This window comes from Asterias amurensis, chromosome 10, assembly GCF_032118995.1.
Source record: "Asterias amurensis chromosome 10, ASM3211899v1".
Classification (NCBI taxonomy): Eukaryota; Metazoa; Echinodermata; class Asteroidea; order Forcipulatida; family Asteriidae; genus Asterias; species Asterias amurensis.
Window position 1 is genome coordinate 7,140,796 of NC_092657.1, and position 24,480 is coordinate 7,165,275.

A 24,480-nucleotide genomic window follows, 5' to 3' on the forward strand; every position below is an offset into this window, starting at 1 on the left:
CGGTTTTAAACGGCAGTTTAAGAATTCGTCGCTACCCTTTTATTCCCTTTTTAGTGATAAATCCTGTGTCTTTCCGTCCAACGGATCCGCGTACCTATCTGCTAGCAGCCGGTCGCTGACAAGGATTTCATGGTGTCAGAAGTTCGAGTAAAATCACCCACTTGTATGGTATCCCTCCTTTCTGCTCGCCGGCGGGAAGGGGGGTAAACAAAACTGTCACATACACACACAGCTGCACATGGATTCCCATTTTTATTAATAACAACATATTTTTCTTCAACTACGATATTCAGTAACAAATGCATCATCTAAACCATACCATGAAATATTGGGAAGTTCTTCAACAGAAGTACGTAACATACCGTTATGTTTAAAGCTATGAGTTAACTGGTGTAAACGTTGACTTGTTTTTTAAACAAACCAGAAGTGTTTTTGCCCATGACAAGGGTGTTTTTTCTTTCATTGTTATCGCGCAACTTTGACGACCAGTTGAGCTCAAACTTTCATACTCCTTGTTTGAATCTGTTTTAACCAAGTGCAACTAATTAGTTGCGTGTAAAAGACGAGAAGTAGTCAATAAATTCAAAAAGGGAAATTTAATAAGCTCAGTAATAAGCAAAAAAAATAAATTTAACTTAAAGACTTCACAAAGCAAGCCGAACAATCTCATAACATTATATAATATCGTGATTAATAATTTTTCATTTGTTACTCGATTTCACGAGCTGTATACAACCCTAATTTTACATGTTGATTGTCGTTAAAAAAAAGATGGTAAATGTTTGACATAAAGAGATCTGGGCCCAATTTCATAGAGCTGCTTAAGCAAAAATATTTGCTTAAGCAGAAGCATCCTTGCTTAGTAAAATCAGATTACCTGCCAAGACTCCACTCAATTGTTATGCTAAGTAAACAACAGCTAAATACCAGTCACAAGCAAGATATATGGCATGACATTTTGGCCAGTAACATGTGTAAAATAAGCGAGCTATTTTCGTGCTTAAGCAAATTGTTTGCTTAAGCAGCTCTATGAAATTGGCCCCAGGGCTAATTAAGTTTTAAAAATTTACTTAAACTTTTCAACGGGGAGATTTCCCCAGAATGCCGTTACCTGTTATGGGTAACTCACCACACTAGGGCTAGCTTAAATTCGGCTTCTTATTTTCATCTCGGAAAACTTGAGTGAGCGGTAATTGTTAAAGCTATTCCACATGAATCCACCCAGACGGCTGTATTCGGCATGGTGGAAATAAAGCCCGTTCAGATTGGACGAAAGACAGAACCTGAACCACCAGCCCCCTGGATACTCATGTGCGCAGTTGCCTACGGCATTGACGTCGTTGTCTTTGTCTTTGGTCGTGAAACCCATTCTCTGGTGGGATTTTAACCCGTCAGCTGAAATATAGAAACACGAGGTCATAGTCATAAAACTACAGGTATGAGATATAGGATACAGAGGGGTAAGTATGAATTGGGCTCTTATTTTGCCTAGGTTATAACCACAATGCACAAACTGAGAGGATTCTTTTGTGAGAGATGTGAGATAATTCTAACAATCCGACACAGCTTCAGTTGCAGGGCCTATTTGACAGAAGAGTATGCCGCCACATGAGTACACCAATCACTCTTACCATGTACGTACATGATGAGTCCAACATTAATAGTGTACGTACATAATAACTTCATGTACGTACACGATAGGTTCCAAAACTGATCGTGTACCCTCCGTGATAAGTCTAAACAAATATCGTGGATAATAAATACATGATAACTTACTGTGTAAAGTTTACATAAATGATAGATCCAAACGTATCATGTACTTATGCGATAAGTCCCAAACGAACATGATGCACGATATGTTATTGTGTACGTACACGATAAGTTAATAGGGTTTAATGCGTAACGCAGTAAACCGATTTAACACCAGGAAATATGCATAATTATAGTCAGGTTGCACAGTCGGGGCTATAAGCGGTTGGGATTGTCAGGGCGCATTCAGACGTGGTTCCATTGTTCTTTTCAACCAACCAAAGCAATGCATTTGGGGAAAGGGTGCTTGTCTTTCTGGGAACCGTCATTGAATATTCTGCCACCGAGGAGTTAAGATAGATTGTATAGTTTCGCAAAATTCGGTACCTTCTTGGCAACTCGCTGGAAGTGGGAACCGCATTGAAGAAATCCAAGTGATACCTGATGAGGAGGGCGAAGATGGGCGGCTACAGAGAGTGGTGAAGCCGATGGCTTACTAGCCGGGCCAATCGGGTGAGTCGCTACATTTTCAGACCTAATGCTGGGGCAAGTACAGCCCCAACAGTAACGCTAGTAGGTAACACGAGTACCGTGAATACGGAAAGGTTTCAAACATCTAGTATGTATAAAGGGCCAATAATTGCGAACATCCCACAGATTAATAGTCAGGATATTTCACGGCCTTTACACGTAACTCGGGGTATAACGGGCCAACATTCTCAAAGCATGAGTACAGGTACACAAGGACAAGAAAGGGCGGACAATCATAATTTTTCTGGCAGCTTGCCGTTTAATATGAAAGTTAGTCAGAGCTTGTGTCAGTCAGGCCAATCAGGAATAAGTAAGCCTAGTAGTTTAGTGTACAACTTGGCAAACTCTAGTCAATATTCAGGGTATTCCATACATAACAGGGATGGGGCATGTAGTAGGTTAGGAGGGACATCATCTTCAATAGAACTGGGTGGTGCCCAACTTTCAAATGCAGGGTGCAAAATAAGTACAGTAGGGAGCAGTAGCATGTTCGGGTCCATTGATTGCACAGCGGGCTCTTGAAGCATACCGATGGCGAATAACATGCAGCATATGAATTAACCATCAACTCCCTTTAATCCATTTATATCGGTTTGTAGCGAATTGGGCGAGGGCCTACCGCTAACCTTAAAATTTTTAAGATTATTCATAGCGAGTTTGTGGATTTTGCTGTGATCTTATAAAGAAGAGTGACCCTATAGTAGTACAAATAGCCTACCGCTAACCTTAAAATTTTTAAAATTATTCATAGCGAGTTTGTGGATTTCGCTGTGATCTTATAAAGCAGAGTGACCCTATATTAGTACAAATAGCGGTCAAGACAATAATTCTTGCTGGCTGTAAACGAGGGGGGTTTTATAATATGGAAAGATAATAAACACAGGCGTCCAATTACTTCTACACATTACATGGACCTCTGCATTTTTTGACTTATGTAGCAGTGTATTTGCGAGCTCATCTCCATAGAACACAGAATTATTGAAATATTGTCAGATCGTACGGGGGGATGAGGGGTAATAAGGGGGGATGGCGCACTTTTAGAATGAGGCAGCAATTAACACCAGTTAGATCATGGGCATAATTGACGATGAATTATGGGCATTGCACGTCACAGCACCATGTGTTAATCAAGCTCTAGAACAAAGTGTACATAAAGAATAGAAGGGCAATACCAAGTTTCATTATGACCTTTCGGAATGATTGATCATTATTAGGCACTAAATGGCCAGCTTCCATAAATCAAGGGGTAGCCTACTGCATAATATTAAAATTAAAGACCTTTGCATTTTCTTCCATTTGTACATACGTATCTGGTATTTCATATGTTTAATGAATAGGGTATAGATGGCCTTAGCTTTCGATCCAAACCGGACCTAGTTCAGAGGCATAAAACAAGTACAAACAAATACATATCCATTCCTAGAAAAAGAGAGGGGAAATGGATTAAATGAAGAATGAAGCGGGAAAGAAAGAAGCGGGAAAATAACAGCCAATCAAAGTTTCTATTTCAGAAACAATTGGTGGCTATGAACCAATACGAGTAGAGTGGCGAGGACAAAGGAGGTTTCATATGAAAGGATGGATTACTGGACCATAAAAGTGGTAAAGGCATTGTTCGTTAACAATGCAGGGAAACATGAAAGGGTAGAATTAGAGAACAAGTTGCATCATGACGCAATTAACAATGGTCAATTAATAGAGAAAAGCAAGATCAAAGGTACGATGGTATTAAAAATAGGTATGAGGGACCTGTGGAAAAAAGAAGGGGGGGTCCTTACATGAGATAGTTATTGTAACAAATATATAGGACAACTTTAAAAAATTAATTTATACTTGAGTTACAGAATATAAACAACATTATAGTTCTCAAGCAGAAGTGAAGTGGGGGTAACGGGAAGTTATTTAACACCAGTGTTTATGTTTAGTCCAAAGGACTTGACTGTCTTGAGTTGGTGAATCCAGTGTGATTCTCTATGCTTGCAGTTATATTTCATATGTTCATAAATTGCACAATTGGGAGGATCCCACGGGTAGTTTCATTGTTTCTAAGATGAAAGAGGATTGTAGACGCTTGGACCCTCGGCAAGATTCAAGATGTTCCATTACATTTCCAGTGCTGAGCAGTCTGGTTGGTATTTTACCGCCAGTCTGCAAAATATTGAATTATTCGGTTGGGTCCTGGGGCGAATTAGAATAAATCTGCTTTATACTTGTTATGTATAAAGAGTTACACGGTTCAATGGTTTGGCGGGAACATTGAATAGGACTGGGTGCGGTACCCAGGGTAAGGCTTATCTGGCTATGCTATCAATATACACGTTAAAGCTTTGTTAATTAATTTGTTTTTCTTAGTCGTAATATAGTTTAAGTGTCATCGGTAACAGTAGCAGCTACCATAGCTTAGCAGGGAGGTCAGTACTAGCTTGAACCTGAAAGCGTTGATTTGCATAGATCAGGTGTACGTTTCCAATATCGGTTGGTTTTTCGTATCTGGCGGTCAACACAGCACTGATGTTCCATGGCAATGACACGTTGTGTCGTAAAAATGTCGGTACAAAATGTAACGAACAATGGAGGCGGGCTAAACCGTAAAGCTTACGTATATGAACAACAAAGGCGCATGATTAAAAATTATCAGTTGATCCGGTTATTCAAGTTACAGGGTGTAATTATTGTCAGTGAAGACGAAAATTCGGTCGTTACAAAAAGTAACAAACATTATAATGTGGGACTAAACGTACAGAGTATGTACATGAGATGAGAAGACGCATGATTAAAAATGATTGAGTGATCCGGTTATTCAAGTTACAGGGTGTAATTATTGGCAGTGAAGATAACAATTCGTAAAGTGGTTACAAAAAGTAACAAACATTATATTGTTGGATTAAAATGTAACAGAGCATACACATGAAATGACAACATGCATAATTAAAAATAGGTTCAATTACAGGGTGTAATTTTTACAGTGAAGACAAAAATGTTCGATGCAAACGTAGAAGAGTGTGAAGATGAAAAGAGAAGATGAATGATTAAAAAGTAATCAGACATCTTCATCCGGTTGCAGCATAGCTTGCAGACATACCATATTTGACTTATATGACCTTTATTAAAGTAGCATAGTAAATGTTTAAAGTATAATCAGCATATGAAGTTCTGCTGTTAAAAGCAGCATTCTTGGTTGCCCTTTTCGGTTATTCTGAGGGTGAGTGAGTTTACAACTCACGATGGCAAATTCCCGGGCGTTGCGTATTGGTGATATTTCCTTTAATCAGGAAGGGAATTTGCAAGTAGTTCTAAGATATTCAAAAACGGATCAAGTGGGTAAAGTTCAATCATTTCTATTGACAGGAATGCCAATACTTCACTGTTTGTACATTGAGGGGGGACCCTATGTCAGCCAGACAAGTTAATCACATCTTAAAGTAGGGATTAAGGCCATCAGGTAAACCCCACACCCTTTTCAGTTCATAGTTGCAGGATATGTTTGGGGTTCGGGAGGAACAAATCAAAAGTATGGGGAGATGGAAGTCTGGAGCACTTGAATCCTACATTAGGCCAGACTTAATGTTTTCAATTGTCTAAAAGGGTGTAGCTTGTAGCAAGGTCATAAATAAGCAGTGTAGACAACCGCTTCTTTAATTGGCATATTGCTGTTTAAAGCCATTGGAACCTTTCGGTACAGAAAAAAAAAAAAAAAAAGTTCACAGATTTACAAATAATTTACAGGGTTTACAGAAGGTAATGGTGAAAGACTTCTCTTGAAATATTAGTCCATGAAATGCTTTACTTTTTGAGAAAACGGTAAAACAATATAAATTCTCGTTAACGAGAATTACGGATTTGTTATAAACACATGTCATGACACGGCGAAACGCGCGAAAATAGGAGTGGGTTTTCCCGTTATTTTCTCCCGACTCCGATGTCCGATTGAGCCTAAATTTCCACAGGATTGTTATTTTATATATAAGTTGTGATACACGAAGTGTGGGACTTGGACAATACTTTTTACCGAAAGTGTATAATGGCTTTAAGATAAATAATCATTTACAAGATTGGTGAATGTTGAGTTGGTTGTTAACAAATTGTGTACAACATTTTCAACTACATACAAGACTTTGACAAGATAAAATATTGGTCAGAACAGATTACCCAGGCTGTTTTTCTTTGAATTTGTTTTTATACAGATGTGTATCGGGGACAGTATCATTCGCCACAGCAGCGGCACAGTGGTGGTACAGTGACATGGAAAGGCGTGTCTGGGGCACGCCTGGACGGCTGGAACTAGGCTCAGGAGATACGGCAAAAGGCGAGGTCCGACGACAATAGTGTTACATCTAAGGACCAAAGATATCTTGAAGGAAAATTCGGGACAGAGTAGACATAGGGTAAAGAGAGCCTAAAGGTAATTAGGAACATCCTACCCAACACACGGTTAATTTGGTCAGACATTTTGTTAAGGGTGAAGTATCAAGGTAAAGTTAAAGGAGGGCAGAAAAACGCTGCACTTGGGATTTAAATATGTATGCAAAGAAGATACTTCGGGAGATGCAAAACGCACCTGTTATAAAACACCCCCATCTCATTAACCCTTCCCGGAAGGTGCGTACTGGCAAGACATGATTCATTTGGTTCCATCAAAATTGATCAGACGGGTTGAGGTTCTCCACTTCACACTCGGAGAAAGTTTTATAAAAAATAAAAAAAAATAAAAAAAAAAAGGGGGGTGTTTGGGCAAATTTTTATATCAAAATTTGCTTTGGCGGTAAGTTTAGGTTGTTCCTATACACAGCCTGTGAGGAAGTGGTAAATTAATTTATGTGAATTGATATGGATAAATATGGTGGTAATAAAATGATGTGATTGTATATAAAGAAGTAGATTAATTTGGTACCTTCTTGGCAACTCGCTGGAAGTGGGAACCTCATTGACCCGGAGTTTTCTCCAGTCAATGAGTGCATTTATAATTATTATAATTGTAATTAGTCTGGTACCTTCTTTGGCAAATCGCCGAGAAGTGGGAACCTTTGCGGATTGGAAATTTACCGTTCGCAAAGTGAGGAATTGGGACCCTTTGCGAATTGGTCGCAAAGTGTATTATAATGGGAACTGGTATACTTCTTTATGAGTGTGGATATCACTGGATGGAATTAAATAAAGGGAAATCCCTTATATTATTATGAATTGGCGTTTTACCACGGAATTCAGAGTACGGAACAAATTAACTCTTGGCAGAGTTCACAACAACAAATCCTTGTGTCTGTGTATATTTATCAGGTGGTAATGTGTACGTACACGATACGAGAGATATTTTGTGTATCTTTCGGGCGACCATACGCTTCAGAATCTTTACTATTCCTATTCAGTATAAATTGCTTAAGGCAAGGCATTCTGTAAGTTACCCCTCCTTGGTTGGCATTAGAGAGTTTTCGTTTGACAACGGATGGTTCTGGTGACGGTCAGTAGTTTTCAGCCAAACGTTGTCGTTTTCAGCAAAACGCAGATTCATCCGAAGTACTTTCGTAGAAATTTAGGGATGACCGTCCTCAAAGCCGACGCATGCGCAGATTATGCCAAATGTCACCATATCCTCCGTAGAACCATTCGTCGTCAAAAACGAAAACTCTCTACAAAGGCGCTTCTGATTAAATGTATCACTGCCTTAAAAAGTGAGTTCGTCTTACTTGCATTTCCTGTGTAACCCTCCACTCGCAGCATGTAGTTCTCACTCGCATCAGCGACGGTGAAGGAGTCATACTTGGCATACCCGGTAACCTGATCGAAATCTTGAACATCCACGCGTAGTTGGTACTCGCCCTGAGCGGTCAGAAGGTGCAAGTTGTCATTACCGAGCCAAAACTCTCCATCTACATTCCCAAAGCCACGGCTGTAGCTGGCATAGTCCAAAGAGAAATCTACACTGCCGTCCTGGCGCCGCTGGAACACCTAAAAGTTCACACAATATATTTAGAAGTTGTAAGTTTGTATTGAATTTGCGACGTCATTCATTCACTACAGCGTGTTATCTTACCGTCCATCCACCACCGTCTGTTTCCATATCACAATACACCTGGAAAGCCTGACTGGAGCGTAGAGGTCGTACCATGTACACACCGCTCACCGACGCACCGATCGCAAGAATATCAGAACAATCCCCTGGGAACACATCTGTTGAGGTAGGGAAAAAACAAAACATAAACCCTCAATTACATAACTGCTAAAATTTTAACTGGACTTTAGGTGTTTTGGAAGAAACTAAGGGATTTTCGGTCCTGTATTGCTTTGATTGGACGCTCCGGAGCTTTAAATTGAGCCTGCCATTGAGATAGAATAGCCCTCATCTGTAACAGGCCCTTTTCGCGGGCCTAGAAACCTGTACCCAAACTTCATTATAATACTGACTTCAAAACTCATTTTAAACCTGACACTGGAAACGAGTTAATAACTGAAAAGAAAAAGAAAATTTGCTGTTAAGTTCTTGAGATCTGGTCCAACTTTTTGTCGACCCATAAATAAAGTTCAAACAGGGGACATGGTAAACCCAATTTTAATATTCAATGATCATCGGGTCTATAACTAAAAACTACTTCCGGTTGACCCTCAACTAAAGGTCAACATGGGGTGACGGTAACCAGAGTTCAACCGTCATTGCTCAAAGGTTCTGGAACTAAAAAGAAACTGATAATGGCGTATGTGCTTCATGAGATAATTAGGTCCCACTTTCGTTTGACCAGAAACACCCGAGTTCAATCTTCAATACTTATGGGTTTTAAAACTGAAAGGAAATTTAACTATTTGGGTGTATAGTGCTTGAAATTTGTGTTCGACTTCCGGTTAACCCGGAAGTAAAGGTCAATTTAGGGTCATAGTATCCCAAGGCTAATCTTCAATGATCAAGGGGCTCAAAACTGAAAAAAAAAATTGTACATTTAGTTTATGAGATAACTAATGTTTCTCTCCTGGTTGACCCGGAAGTAAAGGTCAAAGTGGAGTTACGGTAACCAAGTCAACTTTCAACGCTCAAAGGGTCAAGAACTGAAAATAAATTGAAGATCGGTTGTGTAGTTTCTCCAGATAATTGTCCCACTTCCGGTTGACCCGTAAGTAAAGGTCAACATGGGGTTAGGCGAACCAAAGTTCGATATTCAATGCTCAAAGAATCTATTACTGTAAAGAAATTGAAAATCGGTTGTGCAGCTCTTGAGATATGATCCCATTTCCGGTTGACTCTGAAGTCACATGGGGTCACGGTTACAAACAAGTTTTAAAATCGGCTGGGTATTTTTTGAAGATATGATGCTACAAAGATTGAGTATTTTACACATTTAAATGAAGATCTGGTGGTTATTATAATAATAAGCTTTGAATTACAATAATTTGAGACCCAATGACGTCACAGTAACGCCAATGTGTTTGTCATACCATCTTCATACAAACCAATCCGTTAATGCTGTAACTTAACCCAATCCTATACGCTTACCTCCTTCAGTCGTGGTCGCAAATTCATCAGTTGCATCAGAATCGTCAGTTTCGGAGGTATCTACAAAAAAAAGTAAAAGAGGACTTTAAAGTCACCTGTAAGTGGTACTTCGACAAAATAAACCTTTTGTCACCAAGATTATATGTTTTTAAGAGTGAAATGTGAATAAACAATTAGCTAAGGTTCTAAAAAATAGCTCTCATTTTATTCACTAATTTAAGATTAGGCCCAGACTCGTTAGGGCGCCGACCGATGACGATCGAGGGGTGGGACCGAGATGAAATACATCACTATCCAACCGCCATTTTGGACGAATCCAACGCGAAATTCAAATATTCATCTTCGCAAAAACATTCGTCACTCTGTAAGAGCAGGAATACGAAGTGCTTCCTAATGCTACTCTCACACTAGGGAGAATGGAAATTTGCTTACGAACGGAAATATTTAACAATCGTTCAAACTTCGCAACATTCGCCGTGTCCTCGTAAGCGTTGGTAACAAATTCGGTACGTTCACACGTCGTTCTCCACCTCCTTATGAAATCGGTCACTTTATGCTGCTCTCACCACACGGCAAATATGCTAGCGAATATGCTAACGAACTCCTTATTTGACAATCGCTCAAACTTTGCAACATTCGCCGTATTTTCGTAGGCGTTGGTAACAAATTCTACCTTCACAAATTATTCCCCACCTCCTTACGAAGATCGGTCAATTTAGAAACCGGTTTTTAGTGTCAGCTAAGTTTCTGCTATCAGAAAAGCAGAAAAGCAAGTTGGACGTTGTTTCCTGAAGCATTTTACCACTTTTCTGCTTTTCTGCCTGCCTCCCTAACAGTGGATTGAACGTTTTAATTACATCCATTTTCTGCTTTTCTGATTTCAGAAAAGCAAATTTTACCTATTCACCTACACTGGTGGTCTTAAAGTGGACATCTTTTTTTTTTGGTTTCCTGGACGCAGAAAAGTGGATTGAACGTTTTAGTTCAATGCCCCTTTTTACTCTTCTGCTAGTCGAAAATCAGATTGGACGTGTTGTTTCACAGTGGCTCAAAAAGGGACATCCATTTATCTGGATTTCCGCAACCCTTTACCGCTCGACAACCCCCTGTAATAAATGGACGCTTCCCAGTCGCGCGGCTTAATTGCCTTTGATGTTCCTTGTCCCGATTATTTGACCCGTCTAAAAGAAAGAACTAACATCCCTCAACAAATACCCCCCCCCCAAACAATATAGGTATTTGTGTGGAAATTTGAATTTCCCCAGTAAACATATAGTTCAGGGGGTGGGGACGCGTGGTCCAGTAGTAGTTGGCATAATGTAGTCACAACCTAGAAAGTTAAAGGGGATTGGGATAACGGGCATTGGGCCCAATATACCAATAAACGAACCAATATACGAACAATATTATTGTTTGGTAGAATCAAATAAACGGCCAAGACTCCACTCGATTGTTATTATGTTTCAACTCCAATGCCTAAAACTTGTTCACATGTTGACAATTGTTTTTGCTTACTGCCTCCTCTGTTTATACTAAACGCTTAAGTATGGTCTCTGTTTCCTATATACATTTATTTTTTAGATAAATCTTTTTGAGATAAATAATTCATAATATGAATTATTTATCTAAAAATAAATACATATTATAATTATTTTATTATAACTATTTTCCTTGGTTTCTTTTATGTCCTTTCCTTTTGTTACATATTTTTAATTGTTTTATAGTATCAATCTTAGTTTTAATTTTATGTTTTATGTGTATAGTAAAAAAACTGACATTTTATCCTTTTGTTTGATCACCAATTCTAATTGATTTGTGACTGAATGGGCTTACCGCTTTTAAATGTCAATAGTCCTGTTTTTCGTTTACTGACTTAATGTTTTATTTTGTTTAAGATTATAATTGGTGTGACTTTATGACTTAAAGTCACCTGGAAGTGGTAGTTTTTTTTTCAAAGTAAAGCTTTTGTCACTAATATATGTGTTTTGATGAGTGGAATGTGAATAAACAGTTAACTAAGGTTTTAAAAAATCAGTTATTATGTTATTTACAATATTAAGAGTAGACCCCGACCCTAGAGGGCGCTGTTCGTGACGTCAATCGAGGCAGACTTTGCCTGTAATGCGTAGAGTAAACACAATTGCAAAGTACATGTACGGACCAAGTCGTGAGTTTTTACGTTTCAAAAAAAAAAAAAAAAAAGAATTGTTTTTTCCGGCAATGCCGACCAGGTGTATTGCTGCTGAATGCAGAAAAACACTTTTTGAAATGTACCACGACTTAAACGTACATGTACTTTGCACGTGTGTTTACTATACGCATTGCAGGCAAAGTCTGCCTCGATTGACGTCACAAAAAGGGGTAGGCGGAGTCAGGCCCCCAAACAACTTTATATATTTTTTAAACATATAAATCGTGACAAACAATTACTCCAAAAATTGTTTTATTGTTCGTGAGCATATACTCTTATGTTTGAAAGAAAAAACAATCTATTTCCAGGTGACTTTTAATGTATTGTGTAATTTTGTGATTTTACATGATGTTTTATTATATTTATTGAATGAGTGGCCGTGTATAAACAAGTTTAAAAACAGTTACATGAGTTTATAGGCATTAATTTTTCATGCTTCAGCAAATTCTGTGCTTTTAAGCAGCTCTATGAATTGAAATTTGGCCCGAGGCCCGTTATATCCCCGTCCCCTCTCCGTGACTGTCTAGGTTGTAACAACATTTTCGACTACTACTGGGCCCACGCTTGTTTTTCCCCGGTACTTTGTTTATTGGGGAAATTCGAATTTCAATACAAATACCTCCCTCTCTTGTTTGAAGGGCGGGGGGGGGGGGCATTTGTTGAGGGATGTTGGTTCTTAATTCTTAAACAGCGTCCATCTATTACAGGGGGTGTGGAGCGGTAAAGGGTTCCGGGAAACCCAGAAAAGCAGATGTCCACTTTTAGGCCACTGTGTGACAAAATGTCTAATCTGCTTTTCGGCTAGTAGAAAAGTAGATTAATTGATTTGCCCCAACGTTCAATCTGCTTTTCTTGTGGTATGAAACCAGAAACGCAGATGTCCACTTTTCGACCGCCAGTGAATGACAAGATGTCAAACTTACTTTTCAGCTATATAGCAGAAAGGAGAAAAGTAGAAAACTGCTTTTGCCTTACACGTTCAATCTGCTTTTTGCAAAGCAGAAAAGTAGAAAAGTAGAAAATACACTTAACACAAGACTTTCAATCTGCTTTTCTGCTGTTTTGAGAGCGGAAAAGCAGATGTCCACTTTTCGACCTCCAAATAGTCAGCGAATCTTGCGAAGACGTTTATTCGCCGTCGATTTTCGTAAGCATCGGTAACATGGTAAAGCGTGCGTGAAAGTTGGCATCGTTCGTAAAGCCATTGTCAAGCGTTGGTGTAAGCATTCGAAATAAAATAAAACAATCGTAAGATATTGGTAAGGGGAGGGCCGACCGAGGACGATCGAGGGGTGAGACCGAGATAAAAATATTCACTATCACACCGCCATTTTGGAGGTATTCAACGCGAAGTTCAAATGTTCATCTTCGCAAGAACTCTCGCCACTCTGTTAGAGGGGCAATACGAAGCGCTTCCTAAATTTCAGCGAATGTTGTGAAGACAGTAATTCGCCATCGATTTTCGTAAGCATTGCCCAGCCATGGGTACTGTTGGTAAAGCGTGCGTATTATGCGTTAGATATTGGTTAGGAGAAGCTTAAGGACGACCGAGAACATTATTCACTATCAAATCGCAACTTTGGGGCGATTTCATCGCGAATTTCAAATATTCATGTTCGCAAGAATATAGTGTGAGAGTAGCATCAAGTTACGCTCACACTGGGGAGAATATGCTTAGCGAATGTGATTACGAACGGAAATATTAAACATCACTCAAGCTTCGCAACTATTATGTCGTGTCTTCGTAAGCGTTGGTAACAAGTTCGGAACGTTCACAAATTATTCCCCACCTCATTACGAAGATCGGTCAATTTAGAAACCGGTTTAATTTGTGAACACGGTTATGAAGATACGGCGAATGTTGCTAAGTTTAAGCGATTTTCGAGAATTTCGTTCCGTTTGCATAAAATTATTTGACTTGTGAACGTAACATTCGCTAGCATATTCTCCCCAGTGTGAGAGTAGCATAAACTCAGCACATTATTATGAAGACGGTTTTTCGCCATCGATTTACGTAAGCATTGGTAAGAAATGGTATTGTTGGTAAACATGCAGTATTAATGCGTAAGATATTGATAGGTTGAGGGACGACCGAGAACACTATGAACTATCCAATTACAACAATTTCAAATATTCATATTCGCAAGATATTCACCACAGCGTGAGAGTAGCATTATAGAGTCTATTCTCTGACTTAAACTATTTCCCTCATAGTTTATGTAACAGTTTCAATGAAAAAGAATTCTAACAACTATAGGTAGTCTTATTTCGTATGCGTATGTCAAACGACGGTTTGTCACATTTTAGAACTATTTTACAATATTTTTAAGTATATGGGCATACTTTCGTGCAACATTATCGAGTACAACCTTAATATATTCCTAGAGTAATCTTTCTCATCTGAAAAATGTTTAAGTAAATTGAAAGATAAAATTTGTCCAGCTATGTTTTGTTGCCCATGATATCTTTCAGTTTTGAAAGATAGGAATTTGTCAATTGAATTGTTAAAACTGTAGATTGTGTTCGAATCTACACTTTAGTGTAGATTCGGAGCGAAGTGTAGATTCGTAAAAATAATCTACACTTTCAACATTAGAGTGACGTCACGGAAATAGTCTACAATTAGGGAGTTGCGACAGAACTTACCATTAGTAATGAGTTTCACCAAGGCAGACACTGAGACCTCTAACTCTTCCACTTTGCTTCTTGTTTCTTCCAGCTCAGATGTTATCTTTTCTCGATTATTAGAAGTGGCCACCTGTAACTCGTCTACTTTACCTCTAGTGGCTTCCAGTTCAGTTGAAACAGCTTCTTGAGTTTCAGTCATTGAATCTTTCAGCTCTCCCACTTGTTGTATTATGTTCCTTACTTCACCGTTAACCAGATCTAGGTATTCTATGAGTATGCCCTTTAGCTTGTCTACAATTACGTCTTGATCACACGAACCCGTTGCCTGATTGCTGGAAGATGCACTTTGTCGTGCAGCTATAGACTTCATGATCATAACGATCAAGAGTGAACGGATCAACAACCCCATTGTGCTTAGCTAACACTTCAACAACAAACCTACACGAGTTCTTGACACTGATCCTCTGCGTACAGATGTTCGCAGTGAAATGAGCAAGAACTTGCCAAACCGTTATTTTATATGTTTGAGGTAATGGTTCAAACGATTCAATCGTTGTTATCCTCCCTATATATCTACAAGGCTAAACCGAAAACGGAAAAGAAACAGGAAACCGGAACCAGAAGGAGCCTCGTCCTCACAGCTCCGGATGCAACTACTAGGACTCAATAAATAGCTTAGCAGAAGAAACCTTGAAGATATGTAAAATCTAGTTCAGTCAGTTCACTCCACCACAAACAAGCTAAAGCCGTGTCCAATTTGGCATCCACGGCTACAGCTACGGCTACGGCTGTTGTTAAGGGTGTTGCTAAGGACATCCTATATCTCAACGCACAATGATGCGGAAATCTAGCTGTAGCCATAGCTGAAGCCAATTCTCACACGGCCTAACTGTCTGCATGGATATAAAGATCTTGCAGTAACTTGTAGTCCATGTCTCCCATCAGCTATCAATGTTGTAAACTACACTTATGTAAATGCTAATAATGCTTATGTTAATAACAAAATAAAACGTGTTTGCTTTTTCATTAAGTAATTCAAGAGCTGGCAAAAAAAATATCGCCACCCCCTCGATAACCCCCTTATTTTGTGTCATTACAAAGTGTCCACTGCCTTTAAATCTTACAATAATATTTTTTAGCAAATACTGGTGACCACAGAGGCCAAGCATAAGTCTGTCTAGGTTTTCATTGAGAATCACACATATTATTGGTGACCAGTGGAGCATCACAAAGAATTACTAAATCAGCCCTTTTAATAGACAGTAACCCCATTGCCCGTGGAGCATCACAAAGAATTACTAAATCAGCCCTTTTAATAGACAGTAACCCCATTGCCCGTGGAGCATCACAAAGAATTACTAAATCAGCCCTTTTAATAGACAGTAACCCCATTGCCCGTGGAGCATCACAAAGAATTACTAAATCAGCCCTTTTAATAGACAGTAACCCCATTGCCCGTGGAGCATCACAAAGAATTACTAAATCAGCCCTTTTAATAGACAGTAACCCCATTGCCCGTGTACAAAAACATTTCCTAGGTGTGGTGCAATAGATGGTGACATTTGCCACTGAAATACTCAACCAATCAGAGAAGGTCTGAACGTACCAGGCGGTACAGTGACACAATCCCTTCCCTGGATATAATTATTAGCATATAATTGGAACTGCAAAGATTTAAATAATACCAAGGGTTGCAAAGATATAAACTAAACCAAGGTTTGTAAGAAACCTCCTCAGTACAGTCAACATTAACAATACCCTGGGGGAAACAAAGGGCAGATAATTGAGTGAAGTTAACTGCAATATAAGTGTTTGGGCCATGAAAATACCAAGTGTGTAATAAAGTTGTCGCGAGCTGGTATTGTAGTTTTATGAATGACCATGTAAATAAGAAATGAGTTTCTCTGGCCGCCGCCTCTTTTTGTTTTTACCCCCCCCCCCCCGAAATAAAAACGGAGTAATTCAGGAGTGGGGAATAAGTTCCTTATTGTTTGCCTTAAGAATGTATTCCCTACGACTCTTTTCACCACACTGCAATACAACAGCCGTTCGTAGTAGTATTCTAAAATTCTACAAAAAGCATGCATCGCATGTGATGAGCCAAGCAGAACATGACGTGAGTGAGCCTGGCGTCTTTACTATTTTTTCTACCTCCTTAAATCGTGATACAAAATTATGCTCGTGTTACATTTAATATTGCACTTTTTTTCTCGAATTATTTCACAATCCAGTCGCTTGCAAATTTGTTGACTTCAGCTTCGTATTGTGTAACACGCTAGCTGAATTTAAAAAAAATATATAAAACGCCTGGAAAGTGCGCCTAGCTTTCTGTGCATTTTGGTTTCCCATTGTTTATTTTTTTCGCACCAAATTACGTGGGTCAGCGATATTTAGAATATCGGTCATCTTTGAAAAAAATACCTAAAATTTGGAAAATACTAAAAATACAAGCGCCCTTTCTAGTGTATGGCTTGAACATAGTTACATCGTGTATGCTATAGAAAGTAACGGATAAGTAAGTATGAGTTGTTATCATCGAAGCCTGTTCACACGTAATTTGGTGCGAACAAAAATAATGGGAAAAACAAACCCAACTGGTCATGTGTGGAGTTTTTTTTTTGTGTTGTTTATTCATGCATAACTTTACCTGCGGTTTCATAATACAGATCTGGTTAATAGGTAAGTGATAACGCTGTTGTTTCCAGATCCACAAGCTCTATTGGCGTGGAGGATTATTGTTACCCTAAGCATATATATTAACTATTGGAAAGCTCCTAAGGTTGTTCAACAAGGCCCGATAAGCTTCCGTACACTGAAGGTCGACGGCTCCACAATTTGCTGCTCAGGACGATGCACCCATATCCTTAAATAGTACTCAGTAAATTCCTCTTCCCTGGCTTTTATATTGGCTATGAAACTTCATAATGCGATTGCAAAGGGGTTAATCGCTCGTTTATTTTACTTGTTCAAGACATGCCCACCTGAAATGACCTATGACATTTTAAAGTGGGGCTAAAGAATGCTCTGAAGTATAAAGTTATTACATTTTTCTAGTAGATGGAGTCCATAGGACACAAGAACAAAATATAACGAGTCTCTTCTTAACGTTCAAACATGGTAAACATGTTTTTTCTCCGAAACACTCCAAGCCAAAATTCTGAAGAACGCAAGGTCATACAAACCAACGCGGCAAATGAATCATGACGTCATCGGCGCTATTTGATATGGAATAGTGCGCCCTCAATTGGTCACAGCTGGAGAACTGTGCACAAACCATATGGGAAGTATAGCCATTGACGTCAAGGGGTCAATGCATATCATTATCATACGTAACCCATATCCGCCGACCTACGTCAAAATCCGTATCCGGAAACAAATCGCTATACAAACGCCGGGACAAACGGATTTTCCCGTAGAAGATTTGTTTGGGTTTTTTTTCTTCATAGTTTAACCCCTTTGGCCGTCTAAAGACCAGAAATGTATCCCACAATCTTTTGCTGCAATACATTCTTTAGTCACACAGGTTTCGCTGAGTTTCATGACGATTTTGATCAACGTTTTGGCTGAAAAATTACGGCGGCATCAGCTACGGCTAAAGCTAGATTTCCACGTCATTACGCGTTGAGGTATAGGACGTCCTTAGCAACACCCTCAGCTACAGCCGTAGCCGTAGGTGTAGCAAATTGGACACGGCTTTAGCTTGTTGGTGGTGGAGTGAACTGACTGAAATAGATTTTACATATCTTCAAGGTTTCTTCTGCTTATCTTTTTATTGAATCCCGAGCTGTGAGGACGAGGCTCCTTCTGTTTCCTGTTTCAGTATGTTTTCCGCTTCCGATTCACCAGCAGGTTATCTTTGTAGATCAACGGGGAGATTAACAAAGTTTGAATCGTTTGAACCATTACCTCAAACATATAAAATAATGGTTTGGCAAGTTCTTGCTCATTTCACTGCGAACATCTGTACGCAGAGGATCAACGTCAAGAACTCGTGTAGGTTTGTTGTTGAAGTGTTAGCTAAGCACAATGGGGTTGTTGATCCGTTCACTCTTGATCGTTATGATCGTGAAGTCTATAGCTGCACGACAAAGTGCATCTTCCAGCAGTCAGGCAACGGGTTCTTGTGACCAAGAAGTAGAAAAACTGAAGGCTATGCTAATAGATTACCTAGAACTGGTTAACGCTGAAGTAAGGTACACACAACTACAAATAGAAAATCTGAAAGATTCAATGACTGAAACTCAAGAAGCTGTTTCATCTGAACTGGAAGCCACTAGAGGTAAAGTAGACGAGTTACAGGTGGCCACTTCTGATAATCGAGAAAAGATAACATCTGAGCTGGAAGAAACAAGAAGCAAGATGGAAGAGTTAGAGGTCTCAGTGTCTGCCTTGGTGAAGCTCATTACCAATGGTAAGTTTTCTCAAACTCCTTGATGGTTAAGTGTTATTTGTTGGTTGTCCTATATTCAACTATACTTGGAGAGATACAACATGATTAGCTACTTTTGGGCAATCGTATTTCTGAACTTTTTCAGAGGCCCCTTTGGACGACTGGTGGTTTCAGTTTCGAAATAACAATAGCTACGATGGCGTTTACGAAGAGGCAATTTGGTAGAGCACCGGTATATATGAAGATTGGTAACATAGGGCTAGATAGCTCAGTCGGTAGAGCTCCTTCAGCATGTTAAGAACAAGTCACTTTAGTGACAGCTGTGACCGACCAATTGGTTTAAAAAAAAAAACATGACTGGCAGGACCAGTTATTTTAGTTTACCCTGTCATGGTGCATCTGTCAACGCCTCAAAGTTGAATTGCAGACACTGGCACCCAGTTAAGCCTGTGGGTTTGAGAAATACAGCTGGTTTGTCCATCAGTGCCTGAATTGGAGATTGCTGCACCTATACATTTGTTTGATGATACAAAAGTGTTTAAAATAATGTTCTCCCAATAATTACTATCGATGTCTCCTTAGGATGCTTATAGTATCCGTAGAAAGTTAGAAAATACATAATGAAAGTAATGTTTCCACATTCTGAACTCAATTACGATATGCAAGACCCATAATGACTGCAATCACCAAGCACCGAGTCTATGCGCGCAAAATATAGGTACGCGGGTACTTCCACCACTGTGTTTACTACGGAAGCCCATTAGTGCCACGTTGCGTTCCTCTTAAACGTTGTAGTGTTTCTCTTTCACGTGGTAGTGTTTATCTTTCACCTGCATGGTCACCGCCACTTATTAACTGGCGGCCGCCACTAAATTAACAGGCGGCCGCCACTAAATTAAAAGGCGGCTGCCACTTAATAACCGGCGGCCGCCACTTAATAACCGGCGGCCGCCAGTTAATTAAGTGGCAGCCGCCGGTTATTAAGTACTTGTGAATGGGAAACACTACCACGTGAAAGAGAAACACTACAACGCTAAAGAGAAACGCAACGTGGCACTTATGGGCTTCCGTGGGTTACAGCTCCTCAGCAAGTAATTATTGGAGCTTTCTATTATGATTAGTTTTGTGCAAATCTGTGAGGACATTGACTTCATTTTATAAAGGATTAAACAATTGAACAGACCCGAATTACTCGGTATGTTTTGAATTTTGTTTGTAGATACCTCCGAACCTGACGATTCTGATGCAACTGATGAATTTGCGACCACGACGGAAGGAGGTAAGCGTATAGGATTGGGTTAAGTTACATCATTAACGGATTGGTTAGTATGACCATGGTATGACAAGATTATTGTGACGTCATTGGGTCTCGAGTTATTGTAATTCAAAGCTTATTATTATAATAACCACCAGATCTTCATTTAAATGTGTAAAACACTCAATCTGTATAGTATCATATCTTAAAAAAATACCCAACCGATTTCAAAACTTGTTTGTAACCGAGACCCCATGTTGACCTTTACTTCAGAGTCAACCGGAAATGGGATCATATCTCAAGAACTGCACAATCGATTTTCAATGTCTTTGAGCATTGAATATCGAACTTAGGTTCGCCTAACCCCAGGTTGACCTTTACTTACGGGTAAACCGGAAGTAGGACCATTATCTCGAGAAACGACACAATCGAATTTCAATTTATTTTCAGTTCTTGACCCTTTGGGCGTTGAAAGTTGACTTGGTTACCGTAACTCCACATTGACATTTACTTCCGGGTCAACCAGGAGAGAAACATTAGTTATCTCATAAACTACATGTACAATTTTTTTCAGTTCTGAGCCCCTTGATCGTTGATGATTAGCCTTTGGAAACTATGACCCTAAATTGACCTTTACTTCCGGGTTAACCGGAAGTCGAACCAAAATTGCAAGCACTATACACCCAAATAGTTCAATTTCCTTTCAGTTTTAAAACCCATAAGTATTGAAGCTTGAACTCGGGTGTTACCATGGCTCCGTGTTGATCTTATTTCTGGTCAAACGAAAGTTTGACCTAAATATCTCATGAAGCACATACGCCATTATCAGTTTCTTTTTAGTTCCAGAACCTTTGAGCAATGATGGTTGAACTCTGGTTACCGTCACCCCATGTTGACCTTTAATGAGGATCAACCGGAAGTAGTTTTTTTTTAGACTCGATGAGCATTGAATATTGAAATTGGGTTTACCATGTCCCCTGTTTGAACTTTATTTATGGGTCGACAAAAAGTTGGACCAGATCTCAAGAACTTCACAGCAAATTTTCTTTTTCTTTTCAGTTATTAACCCGTTTCCAGTGTCAGGTTTAAAATGAGTTTTGAAGTCAGTATTATAATGAAGTTTGGGTTCAGGTTTCTAAGCCCGCGAAAAGGGCCTGTTACAGATGAGGGCTATTCTATCTCAATGGCAGGCTCAATTTAAAGCTCTGGAGCGTCCAATCAAAGCAATACAGCAGTAATTTTAGCAGTTATGTAATGTAGGGTTTATTTTTTGTTTTCTCCCTACCTCAACAGATGTGTTCCCACGGGATTGTTCTGATATTCCTGCGATTGGTGCGTCGGTGAGCGGTGTGTACATGGTACGACCTCTACGCTCCAGTCAGGCTTTCCAGGTGTATTGTGATATGGAAACAGACGGTGGTGGATGGACGGTAAGATAACACGCTGTAGTGAATGAATGACGTCACCAATTCAATACAAATTTACAACTTCTAAATATATTGTGTGAACTTTTAGGTGTTCCAGCGGCGCCAAGACGGCAGTGTAGATTTCTCTTTGGACTATGCCAGCTACAGCCGTGGCTTTGGGAACGTAGATGGAGAGTTTTGGCTCGGTAATGACAACTTGCACCTTCTGACCGCTCAGGGCGAGTACCAACTACGCGTGGATCTTCAAGGTTTCGATCAGGTTACCGGGTATGCAAAATATGACTCCTTCACCGTCGCTGATGCGAGTGAGAACTACATGCTGCGAGTGGAGGGTTACACAGGAAATGCATGTAAGACGAATTCACTTTGTTTAGGCAGGATATAGATTCAATTATCAGCAACCCCTTTATATTGAGTTTTCGGTCTTTACGGCGGATGGTTCTGCCAAGGAAAATTGGTACATTTGGCGTTATCTGCGCATGCGTCGGCTTTGGGTCTAGTGCCCCTCAATTTCTACGAAAGAACTGCGGATGAATCTGCGTTTTGCTGAAAACGACAACGTTAGGCTGAAAACTAATCACCGTCACCAGAACCATCCGTCGTCGGAAACGAAAACTCTCAAATGCCAACAAAGGAGGGGCAACTTACAAAATGCTTTAAATAAAGCATTTCATAATGCCGCCACATTGGTACACAAAATCTCGTTCTTATCGTAAATGTACACAATAACTTATCGTGCATCATGTTCGTTTGGGACTTATCGCGTAAGCACATGACAAGTTTGGATTTATCTTTTCTGAACACATTAAGTTATCATGTATTTATTATCCACGCTTTTTGTTTAGACTTATCACGGAGGGTACACGATCAGTTTGAAACTTATCGTGTACGTACATGAAGTTATTATGTACGTACACTATTAATGTTGGACTCATCGTGTACGTACACGGTAAGAGTGATTGGTGTACTCATGTGGCGGCATACTCTTCTGTGAAATAGGCCCTGCAACTGAAGCTGTGTCGGATTGTGATGTGAGAATTATCTCACGTCTCTCACATACAATACCCTCTCAGTGTGTGCATTGTGGTTACCTTGGCAACATAAGAGCCAAATTCAATATTACTCCTTCCCATCCTATATCACGTACTTGTACTCATACAACTATGACCTCATGTTTTTATCCTTCAGCCAACGGGTTAAAATCCCACAACTACATGGGCTTCACGACCAAAGACAAAGACAACGACGTCAATGCCTTAGGCAACTGCGCACATGAGTATCCAGGGGGCTGGTGGTTCAGGTTCTGTCTCGCATCTAACTTGAACGGGCTTTATTTCCATCATGCCGATCTCAGTAGTCGGGGAGTAACGTGGAATGCCTTTGCAAATTATCGCTCACTCAAATTTTCTGAGATGAAAATTAGAAGCCGAGTTAAGCCTAGCTCCTAGTGTGGTGAATAACTCATAACAGGTTACGGCATTCTGGGAAAATCTCCCAATTGAAAAGTTAAAGCCCCTTTTTAAGGTAATATGCTTATGTAAAAAAAATCCTCCTTTTTATACGACAATCAACATGGTAAAATTAGGATTGTATACAGCTCGTAAAATCAAGTAATGAAAAGTGAATGATCACAATTAATGCACAATGTTACGATATCAGTGTTTGACTTGCTTTGTCCTCAAGTTAAATTAATTTTGTTATGCTAATTATATCTGAGCTAATTGAAGTTCACTTTTTTATTTTTCAAAAGGCTTGTTGACTACTTATAGTCTTTTACACAAATTATCTAGCTATAAACTGTAAAACATTTTCCAATAAACCAATTGAATCTGAACAAGACTTCAGGTCTAACGCTATTCACGGGTATCTGAAGGCACACAAGTTTGTGGAACAACGGTATCTTTTTCTTTCATTTTTTTTTTTCTTGCAACTTTGATGACCAAATTGAGCGCAAATTTTCACAGGTTTGTTATGTTTATGTACAGGGATACACCAAGTGTGGTTTTTGATCGTTATACCAAACGTGTCCAGTGACTTGAAGTCAGCTAGTTATTTAAATCTCACTAATAAATCTTGAGAAAGTACTGTTTGCTCTGCCTTTTCGGGCATTTGAAAGATTGGTTGTGTTCTTGAAACTATAGAGGGAAACAGAAATAAAGCTGAAATGAACGGACCGCACGAGAATGAGTTAAGCTTTGACTTATTTCCGTTATCTCTGATAACAAAAATCATTGCCCAAAATCCTATCACCTTGACCTTTTTTAAGGTGAGAAAATAGTTTCTTCACACCTACTGAAATATTTTTCAAACAAGTAAATTTTGTTCCTTTTCTTGTTCTGGTTCTGAGTGTTTGAAACAAGTCAAAGTTTGCATCAGTTAAGTCAATGCTATAAACATAGTATGTTATACGTACTTCTCTAGGAGAACCTCTCAATATTTCATATTATGGTTTTAATGATGCATTTGTTACTAAGTATCATAGTTCAAATAAATATGTTGTTATTGATGAAAATGGGAATCCCTGAGCAGCTTTTGATGGGTGCGTTCGATTAGCTTCCCTGGGTCTACCCCGCGGTGCTCACTCGGGTGACCCCTGCCCCTGACAAGAGCTAAACGAACGATCTACCACCGTTCTCATAGTGACGTCATGCACCTGCCCCAAGTGACCCACGCCACAAGCAGTGCACTGGGGGCTGACCAGAGTGAGCCCATGGTATGACGTCAAAGCTAATCCAACCCACCGAGGCAGACCGGGTCTGCCCAGGGAAGCTAAACGAACGCACCCAACGTGTATTACGCCTATGTACAAGATTTAGACACGCTTCCACAGCA

At 39.6% G+C, this 24,480-nt stretch overlaps 2 protein-coding genes across 2 annotated transcripts; one reads left to right on the forward strand and one right to left on the reverse strand.

Moving 5' to 3' along the window:
- Window positions 1–233: 233 nt before the first annotated feature.
- LOC139942550 (ficolin-1-A-like) lies at window positions 234–15,090 on the reverse strand. The gene is made up of 5 exons (XM_071939394.1): window positions 14,595–15,090; window positions 9,758–9,817; window positions 8,309–8,445; window positions 7,962–8,223; window positions 234–1,395 (listed from the first exon to the last, which is right to left on the reverse strand). Exons 1-5 carry the CDS (start codon window positions 14,983–14,985, stop codon window positions 1,145–1,147), a joined length of 1,101 nt encoding a protein of 366 aa, XP_071795495.1. The 5' UTR covers window positions 14,986–15,090; the 3' UTR covers window positions 234–1,144.
- Window positions 15,091–18,548: 3,458 nt separating this feature from the next.
- LOC139943082 (fibrinogen-like protein A) lies at window positions 18,549–24,160 on the forward strand. Its single transcript, XM_071939897.1, has 5 exons — window positions 18,549–18,987; window positions 20,186–20,245; window positions 21,515–21,651; window positions 21,737–21,998; window positions 22,837–24,160. Exons 1-5 carry the CDS (start codon window positions 18,603–18,605, stop codon window positions 23,094–23,096), a joined length of 1,104 nt encoding a protein of 367 aa, XP_071795998.1. The 5' UTR covers window positions 18,549–18,602; the 3' UTR covers window positions 23,097–24,160.
- Window positions 24,161–24,480: the final 320 nt, after the last annotated feature.

Excerpts from the sequence above, each read along its gene's own strand:
- LOC139942550 (XM_071939394.1), bottom strand. The coding sequence starts at position 14,985 with ATGGGGTTGTTGATCCGTTCACTCTTGATCGTTATGATCATGAAGTCT. Across the intron at positions 8,446-9,757 it reads TGCGACCACGACTGAAGGAG|ATGTGTTCCCAGGGGATTGT; the intron begins GTAAGCGTATAG and ends CTACCTCAACAG. Across the intron at positions 8,224-8,308 it reads CAGACGGTGGTGGATGGACG|GTGTTCCAGCGGCGCCAGGA; the intron begins GTAAGATAACAC and ends GTGAACTTTTAG.
- LOC139943082 (XM_071939897.1), top strand. The coding sequence starts at position 18,603 with ATGGGGTTGTTGATCCGTTCACTCTTGATCGTTATGATCGTGAAGTCT. Across the intron at positions 18,988-20,185 it reads GGTGAAGCTCATTACCAATG|ATACCTCCGAACCTGACGAT; the intron begins GTAAGTTTTCTC and ends TTTTGTTTGTAG. Across the intron at positions 21,652-21,736 it reads CAGACGGTGGTGGATGGACG|GTGTTCCAGCGGCGCCAAGA; the intron begins GTAAGATAACAC and ends GTGAACTTTTAG.